Raw genomic sequence first — 21,188 nt, forward strand, 5'->3', positions numbered from 1 at the left:
GAATGACAAGTTCTAAAGACATATTGCTTAGCAAGCCAAGAAAATTAAGATTCCAAAGTGTGCTTATAAATAATAATGATTAATAGATTGCAATATGGGTAACATTTAGCAATTAGAATGTATTTCTTTATAATTTTATTAAATGATAAACTGTCTCTGGGATAAGCAGAAAATCCTATTTTGAATTTAAAACAAATACAGACACGTAGACTCAAAGATACAGGTTGCATCTATAGTATTTGTGTGTGTTTTAAAACACGTTTCAGCCTGCCACTAGTAAAATTCTCATAAAACACATAACTGAGACAGGGATTTTCTGAGTCATGAATGTGTAAAAGAAGAAAACTAGCACTTTTTATTGTTATTAAATATGAACAGAAGAATCTGGGGTGAACTGTAATGAGTAAGGTTTTCTTATGCCAAAATTTGATGCATTGGATTATATAAAAATTAGAGACTTCTGTTCAACTAAGAATACCATGGTCAAGGGTAATAGATAAGTGACAGAAAGGGAAGGTTATGTTTATAATATCTAAAATAATAAGGAATTAATATTTAGAATATTTGAGAAAGTACAGCAGATTCAAGAAAGATGGCAATATGATGAAATGAGGAACAAAGGAGAAAAATAATAAGTTCTTTTAATGAAGCTCAATAAGTTAACAAGTGTATAAAACACCATTAATTAGAAAAATGCAAATTAAAACAAGATGCAACTTTATTTATATATATATGTTAGATTAGCAAAAAGTCAAAAAATGAGTAATGCTAAGTGTTAAAGAGGATATTGGATTATAGCAATCCTCATATACTGCTAGTGATATTCTAGAAAGTATTATGACACTACTTTTTTTTTTAATTTAGTGAGAGGAGGGGAGGCAGAGACAGACTCCTGCATGTGCCCCGACCAGGATCCACCAAGTAAGCCCACTAGGGGATGATGCTGTGCCTATCTGGGGCCCTCGCTCTGTTGCAACTGGAGCCATTTTTTTAGCGCCTGAGGTGAAGGCCATATGAGCCATCCTTAGCGCCTGGGGCCAACTTGCTCTAATCAAGCTCCGGCTGCAGGAGGGGAGAAGAGAGGAAGAGATGGGGGAGAGAAAGAGAGAACCGAGAGACGGAAAGGTAGAGAAGCAGAAGGGCGCTTCTCCAATCTGCCATGACCGGGAACAAACCCGGGACATCCACATGCTGGGCTGACACTGTATCACTGACCCAACCAGCAGGGCCTAGATACTCATTTTTAAAAGAATTAAGTACATGTGTGCGCTATGGTACAGTAAGTAGGCTTCTGAGTATGCATCTAAAGACATTCTACTCACATCTGTGAGTAGTCTTGTATGTGGCTGTGCCTGCAGCATTATTAGAGGTGACAGAGTATTAGGAAGTGACTGGAGGCAATCACTGTGGTTCCTCACTATCTGTTGCTGACAGTAGATGGGTAAAATGCAGTAGATGCATATGATGAAATACTAAGCAACAGTTTGAAGCCACAGATTAGCTGTACACATAAATAAAAAGGATGAATAAAACATTGCTGAGTAAACACAAAGTTTGAAAAAGATAAAACCCAAAAGCAAATTTATAAAATACAAATTAGGTACACAAAGAACAAGCATTTTTTAAAGGACAAATACAAATTAAAAGATACACATTGAACACAACAGATTGATGAGCTCTGAGGTGGGGAAGGGAATGTGGCTGGCAGAGAGGTGTAAAGAAAAATGAATAAACAAAATATAAGAAGGGCCCTGTACTAACTGATGAAGACCTGTGCCTTGTACCAAGGGGTGGAATAGACTCAACCACCTGCAACTGAGATCCAAAAAATGGAAAAATGTGATTATCGTTCGTATATGTGTTGACATACACTGAGTTGCACGCAGCCTTTGAGTCTGATGCAGCCGTGGTTAGTGACTGAGTTTTTCAGGAGTTCCATACACTATGCACTGCTATTCAAATACGTTGCCAAGACACTATACTACTGACTTGAATCTGCTCAACGTCTGCCTATTTGGTCCCATTCTATTGGTCCTATCAAGATGTATGTTGCCCTGGACAGGGGCCCATGTATTAGAGAGTTATCTATTCCTTCTTTAGGTAACACTGATGGAATGTCTTCATCTTAACACTTCAAATTAAGAGCAGCCTCATTCATTCAATTCTGTTAAATTCCAAAAATACTTCACATCCACCTACATGTCCCAACTCAACCAATGACATATGTATTTGGTTTTAAATGGGAGACCAAGAAGATAGCCACATAGAACATAAGATATTACTAAAAATATTATCAGTTAATAAGAAACTTCCGAGCATGTTCAGAATTTGTCTAAATTACTTCCCTGTGGACAAATAAAGGCATCAAGGAAGAGAATCTTATCTTTCAGCAACCATGATTCCACTTACTTTCTCCCCTGTCAGAAACGTAATCCGTGAAGAGTCTGCATTTCTTCTCTCCTCAAAGTCCTCCATGACCTGAGCTGAATGGCCCTGAGTGTAGCATCGCACTGACGACTCGTAGCTCAGGTCTCCGCTCCGAACGATAGGCACGTGCAGAACGCCCTCCTTCTCCTTCACAAGGAGCAAATTCTTGGCAAACTGCATGCTGGGCACTAGAGGAGCAGAAGGAAAGACAGAGCATTGTTAGAGGGAGACAGAGGAAGGTGGCCACAGCCCCATGGCAGGAGGGCTCCAGGAAGGGCCACCCTAAGCTGGCAAATCACAGGTGGTACGCGGACTTCAAGGCATGCTTGCTGCTCTCAGGAAAAGGGAACCACTTCCACTGTGAGTGTGCTTGGAATAAATCAACTTCATTCTGTCTTTGCCCAGCTTCAGGGTAGGGTCACCATCTCAAATGCAGACAGGTAGTAAGTATAGAGATGGGCCAGGTATAAGAAAACTTTCGATAGAGACTTGAATACTCAAAAAAATTCACTTCCCTTCTAAGGCTACAAGAAGGGGCCAGGAAGACAATAGGGAAGAGCTGGGACACTGGTAAAGGGAACAGAACAGGCCCTGTTTCAACGAGGCTGCCTTTTGTTGGCAGATCTTCCTATTTTCTTTTTTTTATTTTTTATTTTTATTTTTATTTTTATTTTTTTTTCTGAAGCTGGAAACGGGGAGAGACAGTCAGACAGACTCCCGCATGCGCCCGACCGGGACCCACCCGGCACGCCCACCAGGGGTGACACTCTGCCCACCAGGGGGCGATGCTCTGCCCCTCCGGGGCGTCGCTCTGTCACAACCAGAGCCACTCTAGCGCCTGGGGCAGAAGCCAAGGAGCCATCCCCAGCGCCCCGGCCATCTTTGCTCCAATGGAGCCTCGGCTGCGGGAGGGGAAGAGAGAGACAGAGAGGAAGGAGAGGGGGAGGGGTGGAGAAGCTGATGGGCGCTTCTCCTGTGTGCCCTGGCCGGGAATCAAACCCGGGACTTCTGCACGCCAGGCCGATGCTCTACCACTGAGCCAACCGGCCAGGGCAGATCTTCCTATTTTCAAACAAAGCAAGTAAAATACAACACAGGCAAGATTTCTTATCTGGATTTTTATGTCATATCTCCTAAGTTTTAAAATAGCAACCAATTAAAATAGGAAAAAGAAATTCCATGTAGGTCAAAACTATTTGGGCCAAACAAAACACATCCGTGTACTGAAATGTCCAGCAGGTCCCCATTCTGTGACTCCTGCTAGAGAGTTACTTTTTCTCTTATAACGTAGAAGCCCTCGTTTGACTTTCAGAAGGGAACATAGCCAAATCGTGGTTAAAAACAAAGGCTTTGGAGTAAACAGGTCTGACTTTCCATCCCAGCCCTGCTACTTATTAGATGTGTGATAGAGGGAAATCTACCTAGATTTTCTGAGCCTTGGGTTTTTTTAATATGTAAACTGGAAATGTTAATATCTAACTCACAGTTATCAAGAGTATTAATTTTTTTTCCTTCTTTTCCAAGTGAGAGTAGGGGAGGTAATGAGGCAGAACTCACTCATACATTCTGACTGGGATCCACCTAGCAACCCCCATCTGCAGCCATGCTTGCAACCAAGCTATTGTCAGTGCCTGAGGCAGAGGATGCACAGAGCCATCCTCAGTGCTGGGGGCCAATGCACTAGAACCTATCTAGCTATGGCTGTGGGAGGGGAAGTGAAAGAGAGAGAAGGAATTAAACCCAGGACACCCATACGCCGGGCTGATGCTCTACCACTGAGCCAACCAGCCAGGCAAGGAGTATTGAATTTAACAAGATTATGTGTGCATGGTGCTCAATGCAGTATCTGACATAGAGCAGGCATTCAAATTTGGTAGCAATTACTATCATACAGTTTATACTGCCCCCTACTCCAGGCTTCTCAATATGAAGGGTCATCTTTTTCTCCTTACTTCTTACAATGCCTATGGTAATATTCTGCAGGAAGGCATGTCCCCTTCAGAGACCAGCATTCCTTTGACTGCCAGTTATTCATTTCTTAATGAACAATACAAAGAGGTGGTCTGCCCAGTCACATCTGAAATTAGTTTTGGGGCTGCAGGAAGCTGACCCTACAGGTGTAGATACCTACTTTCTGGCTCTGTCGTGGGTAAGCCCTGCCAAACCTGAAAGGGAGGAACAGAAAGGGTATACACCCCAGCATTGTGCAAGTCAATATGGAGGAAGCTGTTTGCCTCCAACCTAGCCGCTGCTCAAACTGTTGGCATCAGCAAAATAAAACAAACCCATGATCTGAGCTAAGCCTAACAGTTATCATTTATTACTAAGAAAAACCCAGAAGACATCTCTCAAAAGAACACCACACCTAAAGAAAATTTAATACCTTCAGCATTAGGCCCCTGGACAATTTCCACTGAGGGCTGTGTCATCCAATAAAATGGTCTGTGCTGTTAAAAAGTGGGTGGCAATAACATGACCTAGCACAGGAGGACAAGAAAGAAGCTTGTTGCCAAGTAAAAAACAACACAAGCAAGAAAGCTTTTCTGCTCATGGCAGTATCTAGTGTTGTGGATTGATTTTTTTTCTGTGGCTTGACAGGCAGCAAGTCAGATAAGAATTAAAAGGATAGAGTGGTTGTCTTTTCATTTTGTTGATGGCTTCCTTTGCTGTACAAAAACGTTTCAGTTAGATATAATCCCATCTGTTTATTCTTTTTCTTTTGGTTCCCTTACCCAAAGAGACATATCAGAAAAAAATGCTCCAAGAATATCTGAGATTTTACTACCTAGGTTTCTTCTAGAATTTTTATTGTTGAGTCTTATAATTCAGTCTTTAATTCATTTTGAGTTTATTCTTCTGTATGGTGCAAGAAGTCTTGTCTAGTTTTATATTTATTCATGTATATGTTCAATATTTCTAACACCATTTACTGAATAGATTATCTTGACTCTGTTGTACTTGCTCCTTTGTTGAATATTGACAATAAAGGCCTGGGTTTATTTTTGGGCTCTCTAGATTCTGTTCCATTGATCTACATGTCTGTTTTATGTATCATACTACTTTGGCAATCTAGTTTGATATCTGGTAGCATGATTCCTCCAACATTGTTCTTCTTTTTCAAGATTGTTGTGGCTATTTGGGCTCCTTTTTGGTTCCATATAAATTTTGGAATATTGGGTCAACTTCTGTGAAATACAGCATTATTGTGTTAGATTGCTTTGGGTAGCATGAACATTTTAATGATGTTAATTCTTCCTACCCATAAACACAGTATATATTTCCATTTATTTGTATCTTCTTCAATTTCTTTCCTCAGTGCCTTATACTTTTCTGAGTACAGGTCTTTTACATCCTTGGTTAAATTTATTCCCAGTTTATTTCTGTTTTGATGCAACTGCAAATGGGACTGTAATCTTAGTTTCCCTTTCTCATAGTTCATTACTGGTGTGTAAAAATGCAACTGATTTCTGGATATTTACTCTGTATCCTGTTGCTCAACTGAGCTCTTTTACTGGTTCAAGAGTTTTCTAGGTGGAATCTTTAGAGTTCTTTATATACTGTATCATGTCATCTGCAAATACCGACAGTTTTAGTTCTTCCTTTCCAATTTGGATGCCTTTATTTCATCTTCTTGTCTGATTGTTGTAGCTAGGACTTCCAGTACTCTATTGAATAAGAGTGGTGAAAGCAGATAATACCTGTCTTGTTCCTGATCTTAAGAAAAACATTTTGAGTTTTTGCCGGTTAGGGATAATGTTGGCTGTGGGTTTGTCATATATGGCTTTTATTAAGTTGAGATATGCTCCCTCTATTATTACTGAATGGAAGAACGTATTCATCAATGAAACATCTAGTAAAAGGTTAATATTCAAATTTTATATTAAAAAGAAACTTACAAAACTCAACACCAAAACACAGAAGAACACAAAACAAAAATCCAATTAAACATTGGGCAAGGACCCTGAATAGACACTTCTCCAAGGAAGGCATACAGATGGCCAATAAACACATGAAAAGATGCTCAACATCACTAATCATCAAAGAAATGCAAATGAAAACCACAATGAGATATCACCTCACACCTGTCAGAATGGCTATCATCAATAAATCAACAAACATGTACTGGCGAAGACATGGAGAAAAGGGAAGCCTTATGCACTGTTGATGAGAAGGCAGAGTGGTGTAGCCACTGTGGGAAGCAGTATGGAATTTCTTCAAAAACTTAAAAGTGGAACTGCCTTATGACCCAGTGATTCCACTTCTGGGAATATATCTAAATGAAACCTGAAACACCAATTTGAAAGACTATATACATTCAAGGAAGGAGAGGGAGGGAGTGGGGGGGGAGGGTATGGGCACAAAGAAAACCAGATAGAAGGTGACAGAGGACGATTTGACTTTGGGTGAGGGGTATGCAGCATAATCAAAGGTCAAAATAATCTGGAGATGTTTTCTCGGAACATATGTACCCTGATTTATCAATGTCACTGCATTAAAATTAATAAAAATAAGATTAAAAAAAAGGAAAGACTATATACACCCCTATGTTCATTGCAGCATTATTTATAATAGACAAGATTTGGAAGCAGCCCATGTGTCCACCAATAGATGAGCGGATAAAAGAGCTGTGGTACATTTACACAATGGAATACATACTACTCCACTGCAAAAAGGAAATCTTATGTTTTACGACAGCATGGATAGACCTGAAGAGTATTATGTAAAGTGAAATAAGCCAGTCAGAGAAAGGCAAATCCCATATGATTTCACTAACACGTGGAATCTAATGACAATATAGACAAACAAACAAGAAAGAGAGTCATAGATACAGAAAATAGACTGACAGCTATTGAAGGGGATGGGAGTGGGGGGATAGGTAAAAAAGTTGGAGGCATTAAACAAACACAACAACAAACAAACAAACAAAACTCATAGACACAGACAACAGTATGGTGATTACCAGAGGGAAAGGGGGATGAGATGAGGTAGAAGAGGGTTAGTGTAGGAGACTTGACTTGGGGTGGTGAACACAAAATACAATATACAGATGATATATTATAGAAATATACACCTGAAACATACCGGGGTGACATTTTATTAACCAATGTTACCCAAATAAATTCATTAAAATTTTTTAATTTTTTAAAAAAAGCTAGAGTGGTAATGTTTGGGTTTTATGTTGTAAAAGACACCTTTTTTCTCTTTAACAAGATATTAACCCTCATACTTATCTGCAAAGAATAAAAGGAAGGGAGGGAGGGAGGGGAGAGTGGAGGAAGGGATGGAGGGGGAGTGGAGGGAGGGAGAGAGGGAGGGAGGAAGGGAGGGAAGGGAAAGGAAGGGAAGAGAAGGGAAGGGAAGGGAAGGGAAGGGAAGGGAAGGGAAGGGAAGGGAAGGGAAGGGAAGGGAAGGGAAGGGAGAAAGAAAGGAAAGGTGAAAGAAAAACTGGATGAATGCTTCTCATGACTGACGGCTGGAAACAGTCCTGCTTTTAAGGAGTTCCCGGTCCAGTGGGAGACTGAGGCCAGAGACAATGAAAAGACACCAGGAGAGTGCTCAGGAGTAAATTTATATATGGAGGTGGGTAGTGGCATGCAAAGAAAGGGCCCAGCCAGAGTTCAGGCATTGGGTTAAGGGCTTCCATACATGTCATTTCCCATCATTCTCTTGACAACCCTAAAAAGCACTATGATCACTACAGGAAGTAGGAGTCCTGGGCCCAAGTTAAATTCTTAATGTGGTACATGAATACTAAATGGAAATCACTCTCTAAAGGCTCATGGGCTCACATGGGTTATTCTGCACTCCTTGTCAACACCACTCTGAAAATATTCATCATGCACGACCCATTTTGTAGTTATCTTCTTATCTGTGCAAACCTCGTGTTTCAGAATATATTATAGGACTCTACTCTCTACTCCTCTGTAACCCACACAAGTGCTGAGAACCAGTCTTAGGCATGGAAGATTTACCAAATGCTGTTACATGCTAATCTTCTTAGTAACTGACAGAGCGAGTGCAAATACCACTGCCTGGAATGTGATGGCTTCTTCATGGGCAATGGTTAAATGGGAAAAATCCTGCCTCTGGTTCTTCTGAGTTAATGAGTAGGTAAGCCAGTTGTACACACAGGAGTGTGATGCGGTAGTGGCCACAAGGCCTTTCTTGACTGTTCAGCATTCTCAGACCCAAAGCAAATTCTAATTATAGGTACCAGAGCGGAAGGAGAAGATAAAAATAGAAAAATGTTCTGAAATGAGCTACTTAGGAGATTAAAGTCACCCTTGGAAAAAGTAAAAGGAGCTAAGATCGCTTCAGAAGGCTAAAAGTTGACTTTATAAGGATCATTTTTCTTTTTCTTGCTTTCTTTTTTTTTAGAGAGAGAGAGAGAGAGAGAGATGAGAAGCATCAACTCATAGTTGCAGCACCTTAGTTGTTCATTGATTGCTTGCTCATATATGCCTTGATGGGGGGGGGCTCCAGCTGAGCCAGTGACCCCTTGCTCAAGCCAGTGACCTTTGGGCTCAAACCAGCAACCATGGGATCATATCTATGATCCCATGCTCCAGCTGGCAAACCCGAGCTCCAGCTGGCAACCTTGGGATTTTGTATTTGGATCCTCAGCATCCCAGGCCAACACTCTATCCACTGCACCACTGCCTGATCAGGCTTACTTTATAAGGATTTTGAGTGACATTAAGCATTCTCACAGAGAGAGCAGTGGCCAGCTAAAACTGCAGTATGAAAAGTAAGCATGGTAAGGTATAAAACTAGAAGATTTGACTTGGATAGAATAAAGCTGAGTTTTAACACTGTCTCTATCACTTCGTCTCTGTGTGATCTTAAATTATTCAACCTTAGATTTCACAATTTGAAGAGCTAGTAAGATCTTTTTACCCTAAAATGTGCAAACTGAAGGGAGTCAACAATAGGTAGTAGTCACTTAGAAGGATAACTGACAGAAGTAATTGTTGAACACTAGAATGTGTTACTGAAATAGGTTTGGGAATTTCTTTCTTTGTGATAAATTCTGGATTGAATATATTTTATTGTAGTGTTCCTGAAAAATGATATTTTATTTAACATATTCATTTTCTAAGTTTTCAATCCTAATGCCCATCAATAAAATACAAAAACTATCTGAAAAGAATGTTCTGTGCTGATCACAGTACAATGAAGTTTATGCGTTACTGGAGTCCCACTGGCAAGTGCAATAAATTACAGATGTGTCAGGTGGAAATTAACATGTAATAAAGTCTACTATGTGCCAGCCATGATGGTAGGCATTTTCACATATTTTCTCTAATTTATTCTCTACAACAATCTTGTCAGGTAGCTATTTTCAGATGTTATAGAAGGACGAAATGAGGCTCAATAACCCCAGGCTGAAAAAGCAAGGCAGTGATGGGGCTGGAATTAAATTTTAGGACTTCTGACTTTGCCTTCACTTTCCATTTCATCAGTGGGAAACTAGCTACCTTTTCATACAAAAGAATAAGAAGCTGTTTCAAAAATAAAAAGAATAACTCAATTTCCTCTTTTCTTCCTTTTTTTAACTTCACTAAAAAAATGTCCACCGATTCTACTATCATACAAATGAAATCATTTAGTGTAGTGCTAAGACTATGGATCTAGAGCCAGGAGTCCTAGAATGTATGCTGGTTCCTCCACACACTAGACTTGGCGCATATTTCTTCCCTAATTCTCAGTATCCTTCTCTGCAAAAAAGAAACAGAAGTGAAACTATGGGATTATGAGCAAATGAGATAATGCTTAATAGATCACTCTGTAAACTCTGAAGTGGCGTGCAATATAAAATAAAATAATTATCATCTTGTTCATGCTTAAAAAGTTATCGTTTTGTGAATCACAAACCTAATGTAATACTTAAAACTTCCAGAAGAAAATGTAGAAGGAAAATCTTTGAAACTTTGGTTATGCAAAGTTTAGATGCAACACTGAAAGCATGATCTGTAATAGAAATATTAGTAAAGGGGACTACCTCAAAATGAAAAAAACTATTGCTCTTGTGAAAGACATTGCTAAGAGAACAAAAAGGAAGCAATAAATTTGGATAAAATATTTGCAAAACATAAATTTTTGTCCACAGGCTACAATACAATAATAGAAAGGGGAAACAATCCAATTATCAAAGGGGAATTTTTAACAATACTTTGCTAAAGAAGATATATGATGGCAACACCTAAAAAATATCTCAACGTCATCAACCACTCACTACACATCTACTGGAATGACTAATATACCTCACAAAAAAAACCAAACGAACTGACAGCATCGAATGGTGTGGATGTGGAGCAACCGGAATTCTCACACACTGCTGGTAGGAATACAAAATTGCTACAACCACTCTGGAAAACAAGCTGACAGATTCTCAGAATGTTAAATACTGATCATTTGACCCAATAATTCCATTCCTAAGTATTTACCCCATGGAAATGAAAACCTATATTCACACAAACCCTATCTGCAAATGTTTATAGCCACTCAAATCATAACTGTCAAAACCTGTAAAAAACCCAAAAGCCATTCGGCAGGAAAATGGATAAATAAATGGTGGTATGTACAATGGAAAACTACTCAGCAATGAAAGGAGTGAACTACTCATATGTGTAACAACATGCATGACTGTCAAAGGCAGTATTCTAACTGAAAGAAGCCAGACTCATGGTGCTCATATTACAGGATTCCATTTATATGATATTCTGGAAATGGCAAAACTTTATGGATAGAAAACAGATCAGTGATTGCCAGGATTCGGGATGGGTGAAAGGTTGACTACAAAGGGGCATGAGAGAACTTTGTAGGGTGTTGGAACTATTTAAGATCTAGATTATGGTGGTGGGCACAATACTGTCCACTGGTTGAAACTCAGAGAACTGTACACTAAACAGGATAAATTTTAATTTATGTAAATTAGACTTCAACATTGGCCCTGGTCAGTTAGCTCAGTGGTAGAGCATCTGCCCGGCGTGTGGATGTCCTGGGTTCAATTCCCAGACAGGGCACACAGGAGAAGCACCCATCTGCTTCTCCACCCCTCCCCCTCTCCTTCCTCCCTGTCTCTCTCTTCCCCTCCTGCAGCCAAGGCTCCATTGGAGCAAAGTTGGCCTGGGTGCTGAGGATGGCCCCATGGCTTCTGTCTCAGGCACTAGAATGGCTCCAGTTGCAATGGAGCAACACCCCAGATGGGCAGAGTATTGTCCCCTAGTGGGCATGCCGGTGAATCCCAGTTGGGTGCATGAGGAGTCTGTCTCTCTGCCTCCCTGCTTCTCACTTCAGAAAAATACTAAATAAATAAATAAACTTCAACAAACCTAGCTCTAAAGTAAGATACCATTTTGGACATATGCATATATTTCTTGTCTCTCTTGAAGTATACACACAACAAAAAACGTGGTTAAGATGGTTGTCTCTAGGAATTAGAACTGAAGGACTGGGAAAAAGGAGTAGAAGGAAGAGTTAATTTTTATAGTATACTGTACCTTTTCTTGCTATTTGAGTTTTTACTATATAAATGAATAAATTATTTAAAATAAATAAAAATATTATGCTGGGCCACCTGTTTCTTTTTTTGGTGACTTTTTATTCACAGTAAGAGTTTAATCATGGACTCTATTGTCAACAACCGGGATGCTGACTAGGGTCCTTCTGCTGGAGGGGGAAGGTTTGCCTTGATCTGCACCCAACTCTAGAATCTGACAATTCTAAATTTTATCAATTCTTCCTAAGAAGCAGCTGTCCTTTCCTGTTCATCCGCATGTTACTTGGGTTAGGTCTTCAGTGGTGACTGAGATTGTTCATACACTTGTTTCTCTTCATTCACACACGTCATCTATAGGATGGCCAATATTACTTTCCTAAAACAAAAATCACACCACTTCTCTACACACAAGCATTCATTGCTCATTCTGCTTAGAAATTCCTTAGGCTAGAACATTAGACTTCTTAGAACTTGACTCTAACCTATCTTTCCATTTCATTTCCTTCTATTCACCTCCTACCAGGCTCAGAGTAAAAGTAAGCATCTCATTGTTTTCTAAATAATACATTTTTCAAAATTTTATACCTTATGTATACTATATCTCTTTATTTGACAACACTTTATTTTATTATCCATTAAGGAAACCACTATCACACCTGAAGACTTAGCTTAAATATCAACTCCTTCTATGATTCTTCCACACAAAGTTACTATTCAGTCCCATCTACCCTGATAATACTGGATATACAATACTATATTAGGTAATTTATCATAATATATTCTAATTTTTCATTTTAAGGGTCTGAACCCCCAACCAGATACTGAGAACATGGCCCAACCAAGGCTTATACATTTTTTTATGTATCTAGCAAAGAGCCAGAACATGAACAATTAGTTTTTTCCCATATTTCTACATAAAATAAAAGTGTCTACATGCATGTGATTGTACACATGCAGACATATACACATACACACACACATGCAATCACACACACACACACATTTCTTGAATGAAATGTGAATGAGTGTTATACACATGGAAGTTAAGGAAAAAAACAGAACTATAATATGAGCCACCAGCTGGTATCCCCAATCTCTTACCATCCTGGAATGTATCATTAATCGCAATGACAGCCTGGAAGGGTTTGGTCAGTTCAGCCCCTTGTGCTGAGCTGAGGAAAACCACAAATGTCTCCAGCCCTTCAATTACTGGATACTGAGTGTCATCCAAGATCGTCAAGGTGCAATACTAGAAGAAAAGTCAGGATGTTAACAGACTTATTGTGGTGATCATTTTGTTATATATGCAAATATTGAATCATTATGTTGTACACCTGAAACTAATATTATGTTATATGCCAATTATATCTCAATTAAAATTTTTTAAAATTAAAAAAAGGAAAATTCAAGCAAACCTTAAAGAATGCCAAACATATAACACTTATTTGTTTTTTGGGAGATTAGGACAAAGGCAACAACTTGCCTTTCTTTGGTGGTCTTAAATTAAGTTTTCTTATTTATAAAATTATACTTTTTTTATTACACACCCTTAGGTGTTTCATTTCTAGATATTTATATCAAACAAGTGTGGTTTCTATCCAAAATCTGTGGTGCTGGATATCTGCTGCTAAAAATGTCACTTGGAGAGTTTGTAGATGATCGCTTTAAGTCTGTTCTCTTATTTGTATGTTTGTGTTTTTGAAGAAAGGCAAGATAGTAATAATGCAAGGCGAGTTTAGCATCCTCCAGAGTTTGGAGAACAGAGCAGGTGCAACATTAACAGACTCACCCAGCCGTTCACCGCTGCATGCTCACCTGCTCAGTGACACCTGGCCCAAATTCCACTTTCCTAGAGCTGGGAACATAGTCAACTCCTGGAGTGGCAGAAGCTGGGTCTGAGGGACGCGTAGCACACCAGACAGATGTGAAGGTCGAAAGATCTGTCCCGTGGCGGATAACTGGAATCTTCACTGTGCCTGAAGTCAGTCATAGAGATTTCTATGGTCAATCTTGAGCCAGAAAATCCATGGGGCTTTCACACCACAGTTCTTCTTCACAGCAGCAGTGGTTTGCCACCCCTACGCTCCCTCTGGGAAGGCTGAGAGGTATCACCACCCTCCTCTAACTGACACTAACAGGAAGAGGAGGGTCTCATGGAGGTGGTGCTTGAGATAGCCCTTGGGGGAAAGTGGTTTTGTACCTTCACAAAAGGAGACTGTTCACAGGGGAATAACAATGAGTTTAAGGCAGGAGGATCTCCTGAAAAATCCCAAGCCTATTTAGGGAGAAGAAACTCAGGGATTAGCGCGCCTCATGGGTGAGCTAGAAAATAGTCAATTAAGGACGAACCAGCCAGGGGACTCCAGGAGCCTGAAGCTGAATGTTTCTAATTAAATGTTCCTAACTGGTTTGATTTCCCCATTTTATCTGGGTGGTGCACACATCATTACATAAGCCATATGGGCTTATTGCTTATCTTAGAATGAAACTCATCTTCTGGTCCACTGTGACAATATACTTCATAGAGTCCTAATGATATACATGTGGATTTTTAGCTGTTTTCACAGTCAAGGTCAGAGAAAAGCTACATGAAAACCCATCAGTTACATTTTTCTAGTCGTATGTGGTGGGGTGTTGGGTAGTCAGGGTTGAGCATTTGGTGTATGGGAAAGGAAACAGCATAGTAGAAAGGTCTGGGTTTTAATTCCAACCATGGCATATTAACTGCTTGATCTCTGATGATTTATTTAACCTCTCTGCATCTCCATTTGCTCTCATCTATAATGTTATCTTCTCTCCAGAAGATTAAGTGAGAATGAATGAAATGCACATTGCGTAGTGCTTGGCATTCAGTAAGTACTTAAAAATACAGTTTCCACTATCCCTTAGAATATCACCTTCAAAGAGCTGAAAGGCCTTAATGAAGTAACTTCAATTAATAGATAATCCTTATAGCTGCTGCCTCTTTTGGTGGTCTGTCTGCCAGCAGCATGCAGAGGACCTTTGTGCAACCAGGAAGGGGAAGGAGCCTGGGTGGAAGAAATCTCTGCCCACGGACTGCTTTGGGCTTGTACATGAATGACAAAGTTCCACTTGTGAAGACACTAACATTTCAGAATATATTTGTTTTAGTAGCTAGAATTGCACTAAATAATTTACCTCCATTCTCAATAGGTCACATTCTCCTTCTTTGCAAGCCAAAATGCTTAGCACCATGCCTTCCCTCTGGACCACAGAGGTCAGTCAATGAAGCTGTAAGCAAGATCCTTCCCTGCCATTAGTAACCAGAGCAAGAAAAGTAATGGAAACTCACTATTTGTCACTACCTTCCATTCTTGGTTGTAATGCCTAACATTATCTAATGTCTCAAACCAACAATGGTGTCACTGAGAAATGCCATTCGTAATGTCTTCAGGACATTCTAAAGCCTGAGAGGAAATCATTTGAGAAAGACATAGAGAGATGGGTGATGGAACCTTAAGATGCTGTTTATTACCTGCATCTTCACTGACAGTGAAAACTGTGTTGCCCAGGGATATAGTGGAGGCATCATTGGGACCACTGATGAGCACCTTGGCTGATGACACCCTTCCAATGCGGGCATTGTCAGAAGCATCTACCAGGGCAATCTCAAACTCTTCTTCCTCTTCATACTCGCTGTCATCAATGAGCATGACATCACAGGTGGACATGGTGACACCCGGCCCGAATATCACACGACTGTCAGCAGTCATCCCTCTAGATTTAAAATCAGAGCCCGATTCTAGAGCATAGAGGCTACTTCCCATAGCTGACTTAGGGATGGTGTGGCAAATCACAGACACGATGCTGCTTGAATCCCCTGAAATATAAGATGGCAAAACCCAAAGCATTTGAACGAGTACTTCTCAAATTTTAAAATCTCTGATAAATTAGTGAACTTGGTTCCCTCTGAGATATTCCATCACAATTTATGTCCACACTCTGATATGAAACCTTCTTTCATTGGAATCTCTTTTAAGCTTATGATATAAACCCCTTGAGGATTTAATATACCCCAGATACCTCACCAAATAGCTTAAAATGGATTTCCTATTCTGCAAATTTTGTGCTCTATTAATTCACAAGACTCATTGCCCACCATCTAAGACCACAGCAGGTGGAACAATAAGGGACATATTTGGTACTTTAAGTGGCAAAGTAATTGTGTCCTGAAGGTAGTGCTATGAGCACAGTTCACTGCCTTTCTGAATAGACTTCTACATTTTAATTCCCAGGGAAAAACAAGCTTGTTAAAAAAGACAAAAGAAAATAAAATCCACCTCTCTATACAAATGACTTTACTTAGTAGTAGTGCTGCCATGGTCTCGGGTGACAGCCTGTTCTGGGCCCAGATTCCTGAACCGGAGCAATCAATGGGGCTTGCTGGTTTTCCATGTGGCATCACCAAGGGTTTCTATTATCTACAGTGTTTGTTATATTAATATCCAGTCAGTCAGCAGATTCAATGAAAAACTGACATCATCAGTTACAGTCTTTGGGTGGCTCTGCCTGAAGATTTAACTTCCTTGTGATTTAATGTCTCAATATTACACAATCATAAATCCATACAATCTCTGGTGTAATTTTCAGCCCCTCAAGAATTGCCCTTTACTTCTTATACATAGTTTATTTTTCATCTGAGCTTTACCTGTGACACTGACATAAGGAACCCTTTAAACACATTTTCTGTCTTTCAAGAACTAAGGTGGGAAACCAGTTCTTACAAATTGTAACTTCCCTCTTGGACCAAGACTACTAGCTATTTTATGGATTGGGTGATTCATTTAAAAAATCCCCAGTACATGAATATCTGTCTTCTAGTCCCATTAAAGAATCAATGGGTGTGCTAACAACCTGAACTAACAGGAGAAGCCACCTGATTGTATTAGGGTTGTGTGAGGGATTTAAATGAGTTAGTACATATAAAGCACTTACAAATATAAGTTAATATGGTACATGAGCACTTGGCACATACAAAGGACTCAATAAACGTTAGCTATTATATAACTCCTTGTCAACTTTGGCGCCAACAGACCTTTTCTTTCAATAGGTGCAAATAGAAAACCAGCGCTCTCGTTGACCCGGTAGGTCTTCTTATCAAACTCTAATGTGGGTTCATCCTCAGTGTCATTGATAATGACCTTCGCCTGGGTAAACTCCCCTAATAGGGCATATGCTGGCATGCTGAGTTCCACGGTGAAACTCTCAATGTTCTCAAACACGTCATCATCGTTGATGACAATGGTGCAGGATTTGGTGTCCTCTCTCTCATCAAACTGTACCTGTCACAAAGGAAACACCAAGGAGTTAATCTGTGCCTCAGCTTCCCCTGCTCCGCTCCCCCAGAACCATCATGTGAAGAGAGGGCTCAAGTCCAATGAGCACTGAATGAAGTAGCTGGTTCTTCTAGCCCCAACTTTCTGCTGTACCTGGCTTCTTCTTCCCATTCTTCATCTGCATTTGGGACTGATTTACTGTATAGGGACATGGAGGGTGAACCCATCACTTATTGTTTGGTGAGTTTAGTAAAACATGTAGGTAAGTATGCATATCCTGTATTGTTAACTCACGTGGGATAACAAGAGTGATTTGACTACTTAGTCCTCCTTCTAATAGTGGTAAGTTTAACTGGAAAGATCATTGAACTTGGAGTATGAAGTTCTAGCTGAAGTCCTGGTTTTGTTAGTTCCAAGCTGAGTCAGGCTTTGAAACTTTACAAACATCAGCTAATTGCTCATCAGCTAAATAACAGTAACACTCTTATTTCACATACTTCAAATAAAGACAATGTTTAATGAAAGTGCTAAATTTATTTATTTATTTTTATTTATTTATTTATTTTTAAAAGACTTTTTATTGGTTGATTTTTAGAGATGTAAGAGAGAAAGAAGGGGGGGAGCAGGAAGCATCAACTCAAGAGTTGTTTCTTGTACGTGATTGACCAGGCAAGCCCAGGGTTTAAACTGGCAACCTCAGTGTTCCAGATCAATGCTCTGTCCACTGTACCACCACAGGTCAAGCTCTAAATTTATTTTAAAGCACTGAGAAAGAGATCCAAGCTGGTAGCAGAGTAGGAAGAGGTTATACTCATGTCTTCCCAGGACCAAACTGGAATTACAACTAAATAAAGAGTAATCAATGTGAGTAACCAATGGAAGACTAGCTGAAGAGAAGTCTTATAAACAAGGACTTGCAGAAGATGCCACATCAAGACTGGTAGGAAGGACAAGGATGTGAAAAGGACTGGCCTCAATCCCACGGGTGGTGGCTGAGATTCTGGAGGTATATCTCAACTGTAAAAGTTTCCCCTAATGAGAGTAGGGTTTCAAGTCCACACCAGAATACCCAGTCCAGAGCATGAGAGCTAAGTATAGGCACCCATATATGATCTGGCTGTGAAAATCAGCAAAGATTCAATCAGCAAAGATTCAGGAAGAGACAAGAGTATTCTGAAGACACAGGTACACTCTTAAAGGGCCAACATACCAAATCTCATTCATAGGGGTTCACTCTGGGCTCCAACAGAGAGGGAGAATAGAGTAGACTACAGTTGTTTGAGGAGAAACAGGGGTTTGTGGCTCTGGGAGACAGCTAAAGGAACTGCCACCAGGATCCCTGTGCTGAGACATTCTCTCTACACCACAGACTCCATTTTCATGGGTACAGTGCTCCCCTCCATGTGGCATCAGCCTAGAGGAATGCAATAGCCCACCTCTCTAGACTTCCACTTACTCTACCCTGCAGAGCTCACACCATGTGGAAGAGTCAGCTGCTTGGGTTGGGTGTAGTATAGGGATTTGGGAAGACTCAGGGGGTGTCATGACCTAATTGTGTTGCTTTGTGACAGGGGCTATGTCCTGCAATTTCCCATGAATGTGACTGGTGCCTCCATCTCATAGGAGCTCTACTAGCTCCACTCTCTGGACTCCTCAACAAGCCCACCCTACCAATTCCTGGTGATTCTTCCCTGATGAGGGCTGGGTAAAATCCAGGACTGACTAAGTTATGTGGCCCTGAGGTGGGAACCCCGCTTACTTTCCCCCAAGCCTGACCAGCACATGCCCCCATTTATGGGAGATCTACTAACCCCATCCTCCCAACTCCTGGTAGCCCTACCCTGCTGACATTGGGCACTTAGAAGAACCTGGGACAGACTGAGGTCTGGTGTATCTCTAAAACAAGGACAATTTTCCCCTCACATGCCTAATCAGTGCAGAGCCTTCCCTTTACACAGCAACTAGATTTGGCAATCCCTAGGACATTTACTGAGTGACCTCAGACCCAGCACCAGCATCAAGTTTCAACCTGTAGTTATATGGTAAACACCATTCACCTCTATCTAGTGACTCACTGAGAACCTATCACTTGCAATTTGAGTGCCACCAGAGGCTCTTTCAATGACTGAGTCTAACAGGCAGCAGGCAGGTGGAGTCAGGGAAAGGCAAATCCCAGGATTCCTTGGGACTTTTGCTGAGCCCAGGACTGGTAAAAGCTAGACTTGGTACACAGCTTGTCCTTGCCACACACACTCAGGCCCAGCAGAGATAACAACAAATAAATTGTGGATCACTTTGTAACTTCAAACAGGTTGCCCAGGACCAGTCACAAGCAGTGTCTGACATTGGGCTGCACCAGAGTCCCTCCCAAGAAGAATCAATATGCCTGGTGGCAAGATTCAGAAAAACATCAAAGCAGGATCCCATTAGCTACACAAGCAGCACAACCAAAGGGAAATCTCGGCCAGCAGGCACCAGACCCAGCTGAGGAGAATTACACTCCATGTAGTCAGCACCTGCACTACAGCTCATAGATGGTGGTTGGGGTTGATCCTCATAGTCAGCCAGCCTGAGGGTTGACACCATGAAAGAAGGGGCCAATAACAATCAAGATTCGATTATAACATGAGGGCCCACACAAGGGACATTCCTGGAGCACTGAGCTCAGGTGATCAAGGAGAATGTACTACTGGGTACCACAGGACACCTACTACATAAGGACACCCTAACAACACTGGGAGTCATTGCAGATATACCTAATACATATAAATAAACACAAAGAGACAGCCCAAATGGGGAGACAAAGAAATATGCCCCAAATGACAGAATGGGAGATATTTCTAGAAAAAGAGCTAAATGAAATGCAAGCATAGAGTTCAAAACAATGATTATAAGGATGCTCAACAAACTTAGAGAGAACTACAATACCATGAAAAAGGATACAGATACCATTAAAAAAAGAATACAGTACCTGAAATGAAGAATATAGTACCTGAAATGAAGGCTAAACTAGAAGAAATAAACAGTAGGTTGGATGAAGAAGAGGACTGAATTAGTGATTTGAAAGACAAGGTAGCAGAAAACAACCACTCAGAGCAACAAAAAATTTTTTTTAAATGAGAATAGTTTTAGGGACCTTTGAAACAACAGGAAGCATACCAACATCTATCATAGGGGTACTAGACTGAGAAGAAAGGGATCGAGAATCTATTTGAGGAAATAATGAATGAAAATTCCCTTAATCTGGTGAAAGAAAACAACAGACAAATCCGTGAAACACAGAGAGTCCCAAATAAGACAAACTCAAAGAGGCTCACACTAAAACACATTAATTAAAATGACAAAAGTTAAAGACAAAGAGAATTTTAAAAGAAGCAAGTAAAAGACAGTTACCTACAAGGGAGCTACCATAATACTGTCAGCAGATTTCTCAATAGAAACATTTCAGGCCAGAAGAGATTGGCACGAATTATTCAAAGTAATGAAGAACAAGGACCTATAACCAAGACTATTTTATCAAGCAAGATTATCATAAAAATTTGAAGAAAAATAAAGATATTCTTAGACTAGAAAAAGCTAAAAGATTTTGTTACCACAAAACCAATATTACAAAAAATGTTAAAGGAGAAGAAATAAAAAAAAGGATAAAAAGAAGGAAGAAAAAGAAGAAAAGGAGGAGGAGGAAAAAGAGAAATAAGAAGAGGAAGAAGAAAAAAGTAAAAGAGAAAGAAAAAGAAGAAGAGGAAGGACAAGATGAAGGAGAGGAGGAGGAGAAAAAGAAGATGTAAAAGAGGAAGAAAAGGAAGAAAAAGACAAAGAAGGAGAAGGAGGAGGCAGAGAAAGAAGAAGGAGAAGAAGAATAAGAGGAATAAGAAGAAGAAGAAGAGGAGGAGAAGGAAGGGAAAAATAGGAGGAGGAAGAGAAGAAGGAGAAAAATGAGAGGAGGAAGAAGAGAAAAAAGA

The 21,188-nt window shown here is 40.2% G+C and overlaps 1 protein-coding gene across 2 annotated transcripts in view; it reads right to left on the minus strand.

Moving 5' to 3' along the window:
• The window catches only part of FRAS1 (Fraser extracellular matrix complex subunit 1), a 514,100-nt gene that overhangs the window by 44,236 nt on the left and 448,676 nt on the right, over positions 1-21,188 (minus strand). For both annotated transcript variants that reach the window (XM_066279180.1, XM_066279181.1), the window contains 5 exons: positions 16,986-17,232; positions 15,426-15,770; positions 13,745-13,905; positions 13,031-13,178; positions 2,410-2,615 (listed from right to left, as the gene is read on the minus strand). In XM_066279180.1, coding sequence (XP_066135277.1) covers positions 2,410-2,615; positions 13,031-13,178; positions 13,745-13,905; positions 15,426-15,770; positions 16,986-17,232 — 1,107 coding nt within the window. The remainder of the gene's footprint in view (positions 1-2,409; positions 2,616-13,030; positions 13,179-13,744; positions 13,906-15,425; positions 15,771-16,985; positions 17,233-21,188) is intronic.

This window comes from Saccopteryx bilineata, chromosome 5, assembly GCF_036850765.1.
Source record: "Saccopteryx bilineata isolate mSacBil1 chromosome 5, mSacBil1_pri_phased_curated, whole genome shotgun sequence".
Classification (NCBI taxonomy): Eukaryota; Metazoa; Chordata; class Mammalia; order Chiroptera; family Emballonuridae; genus Saccopteryx; species Saccopteryx bilineata.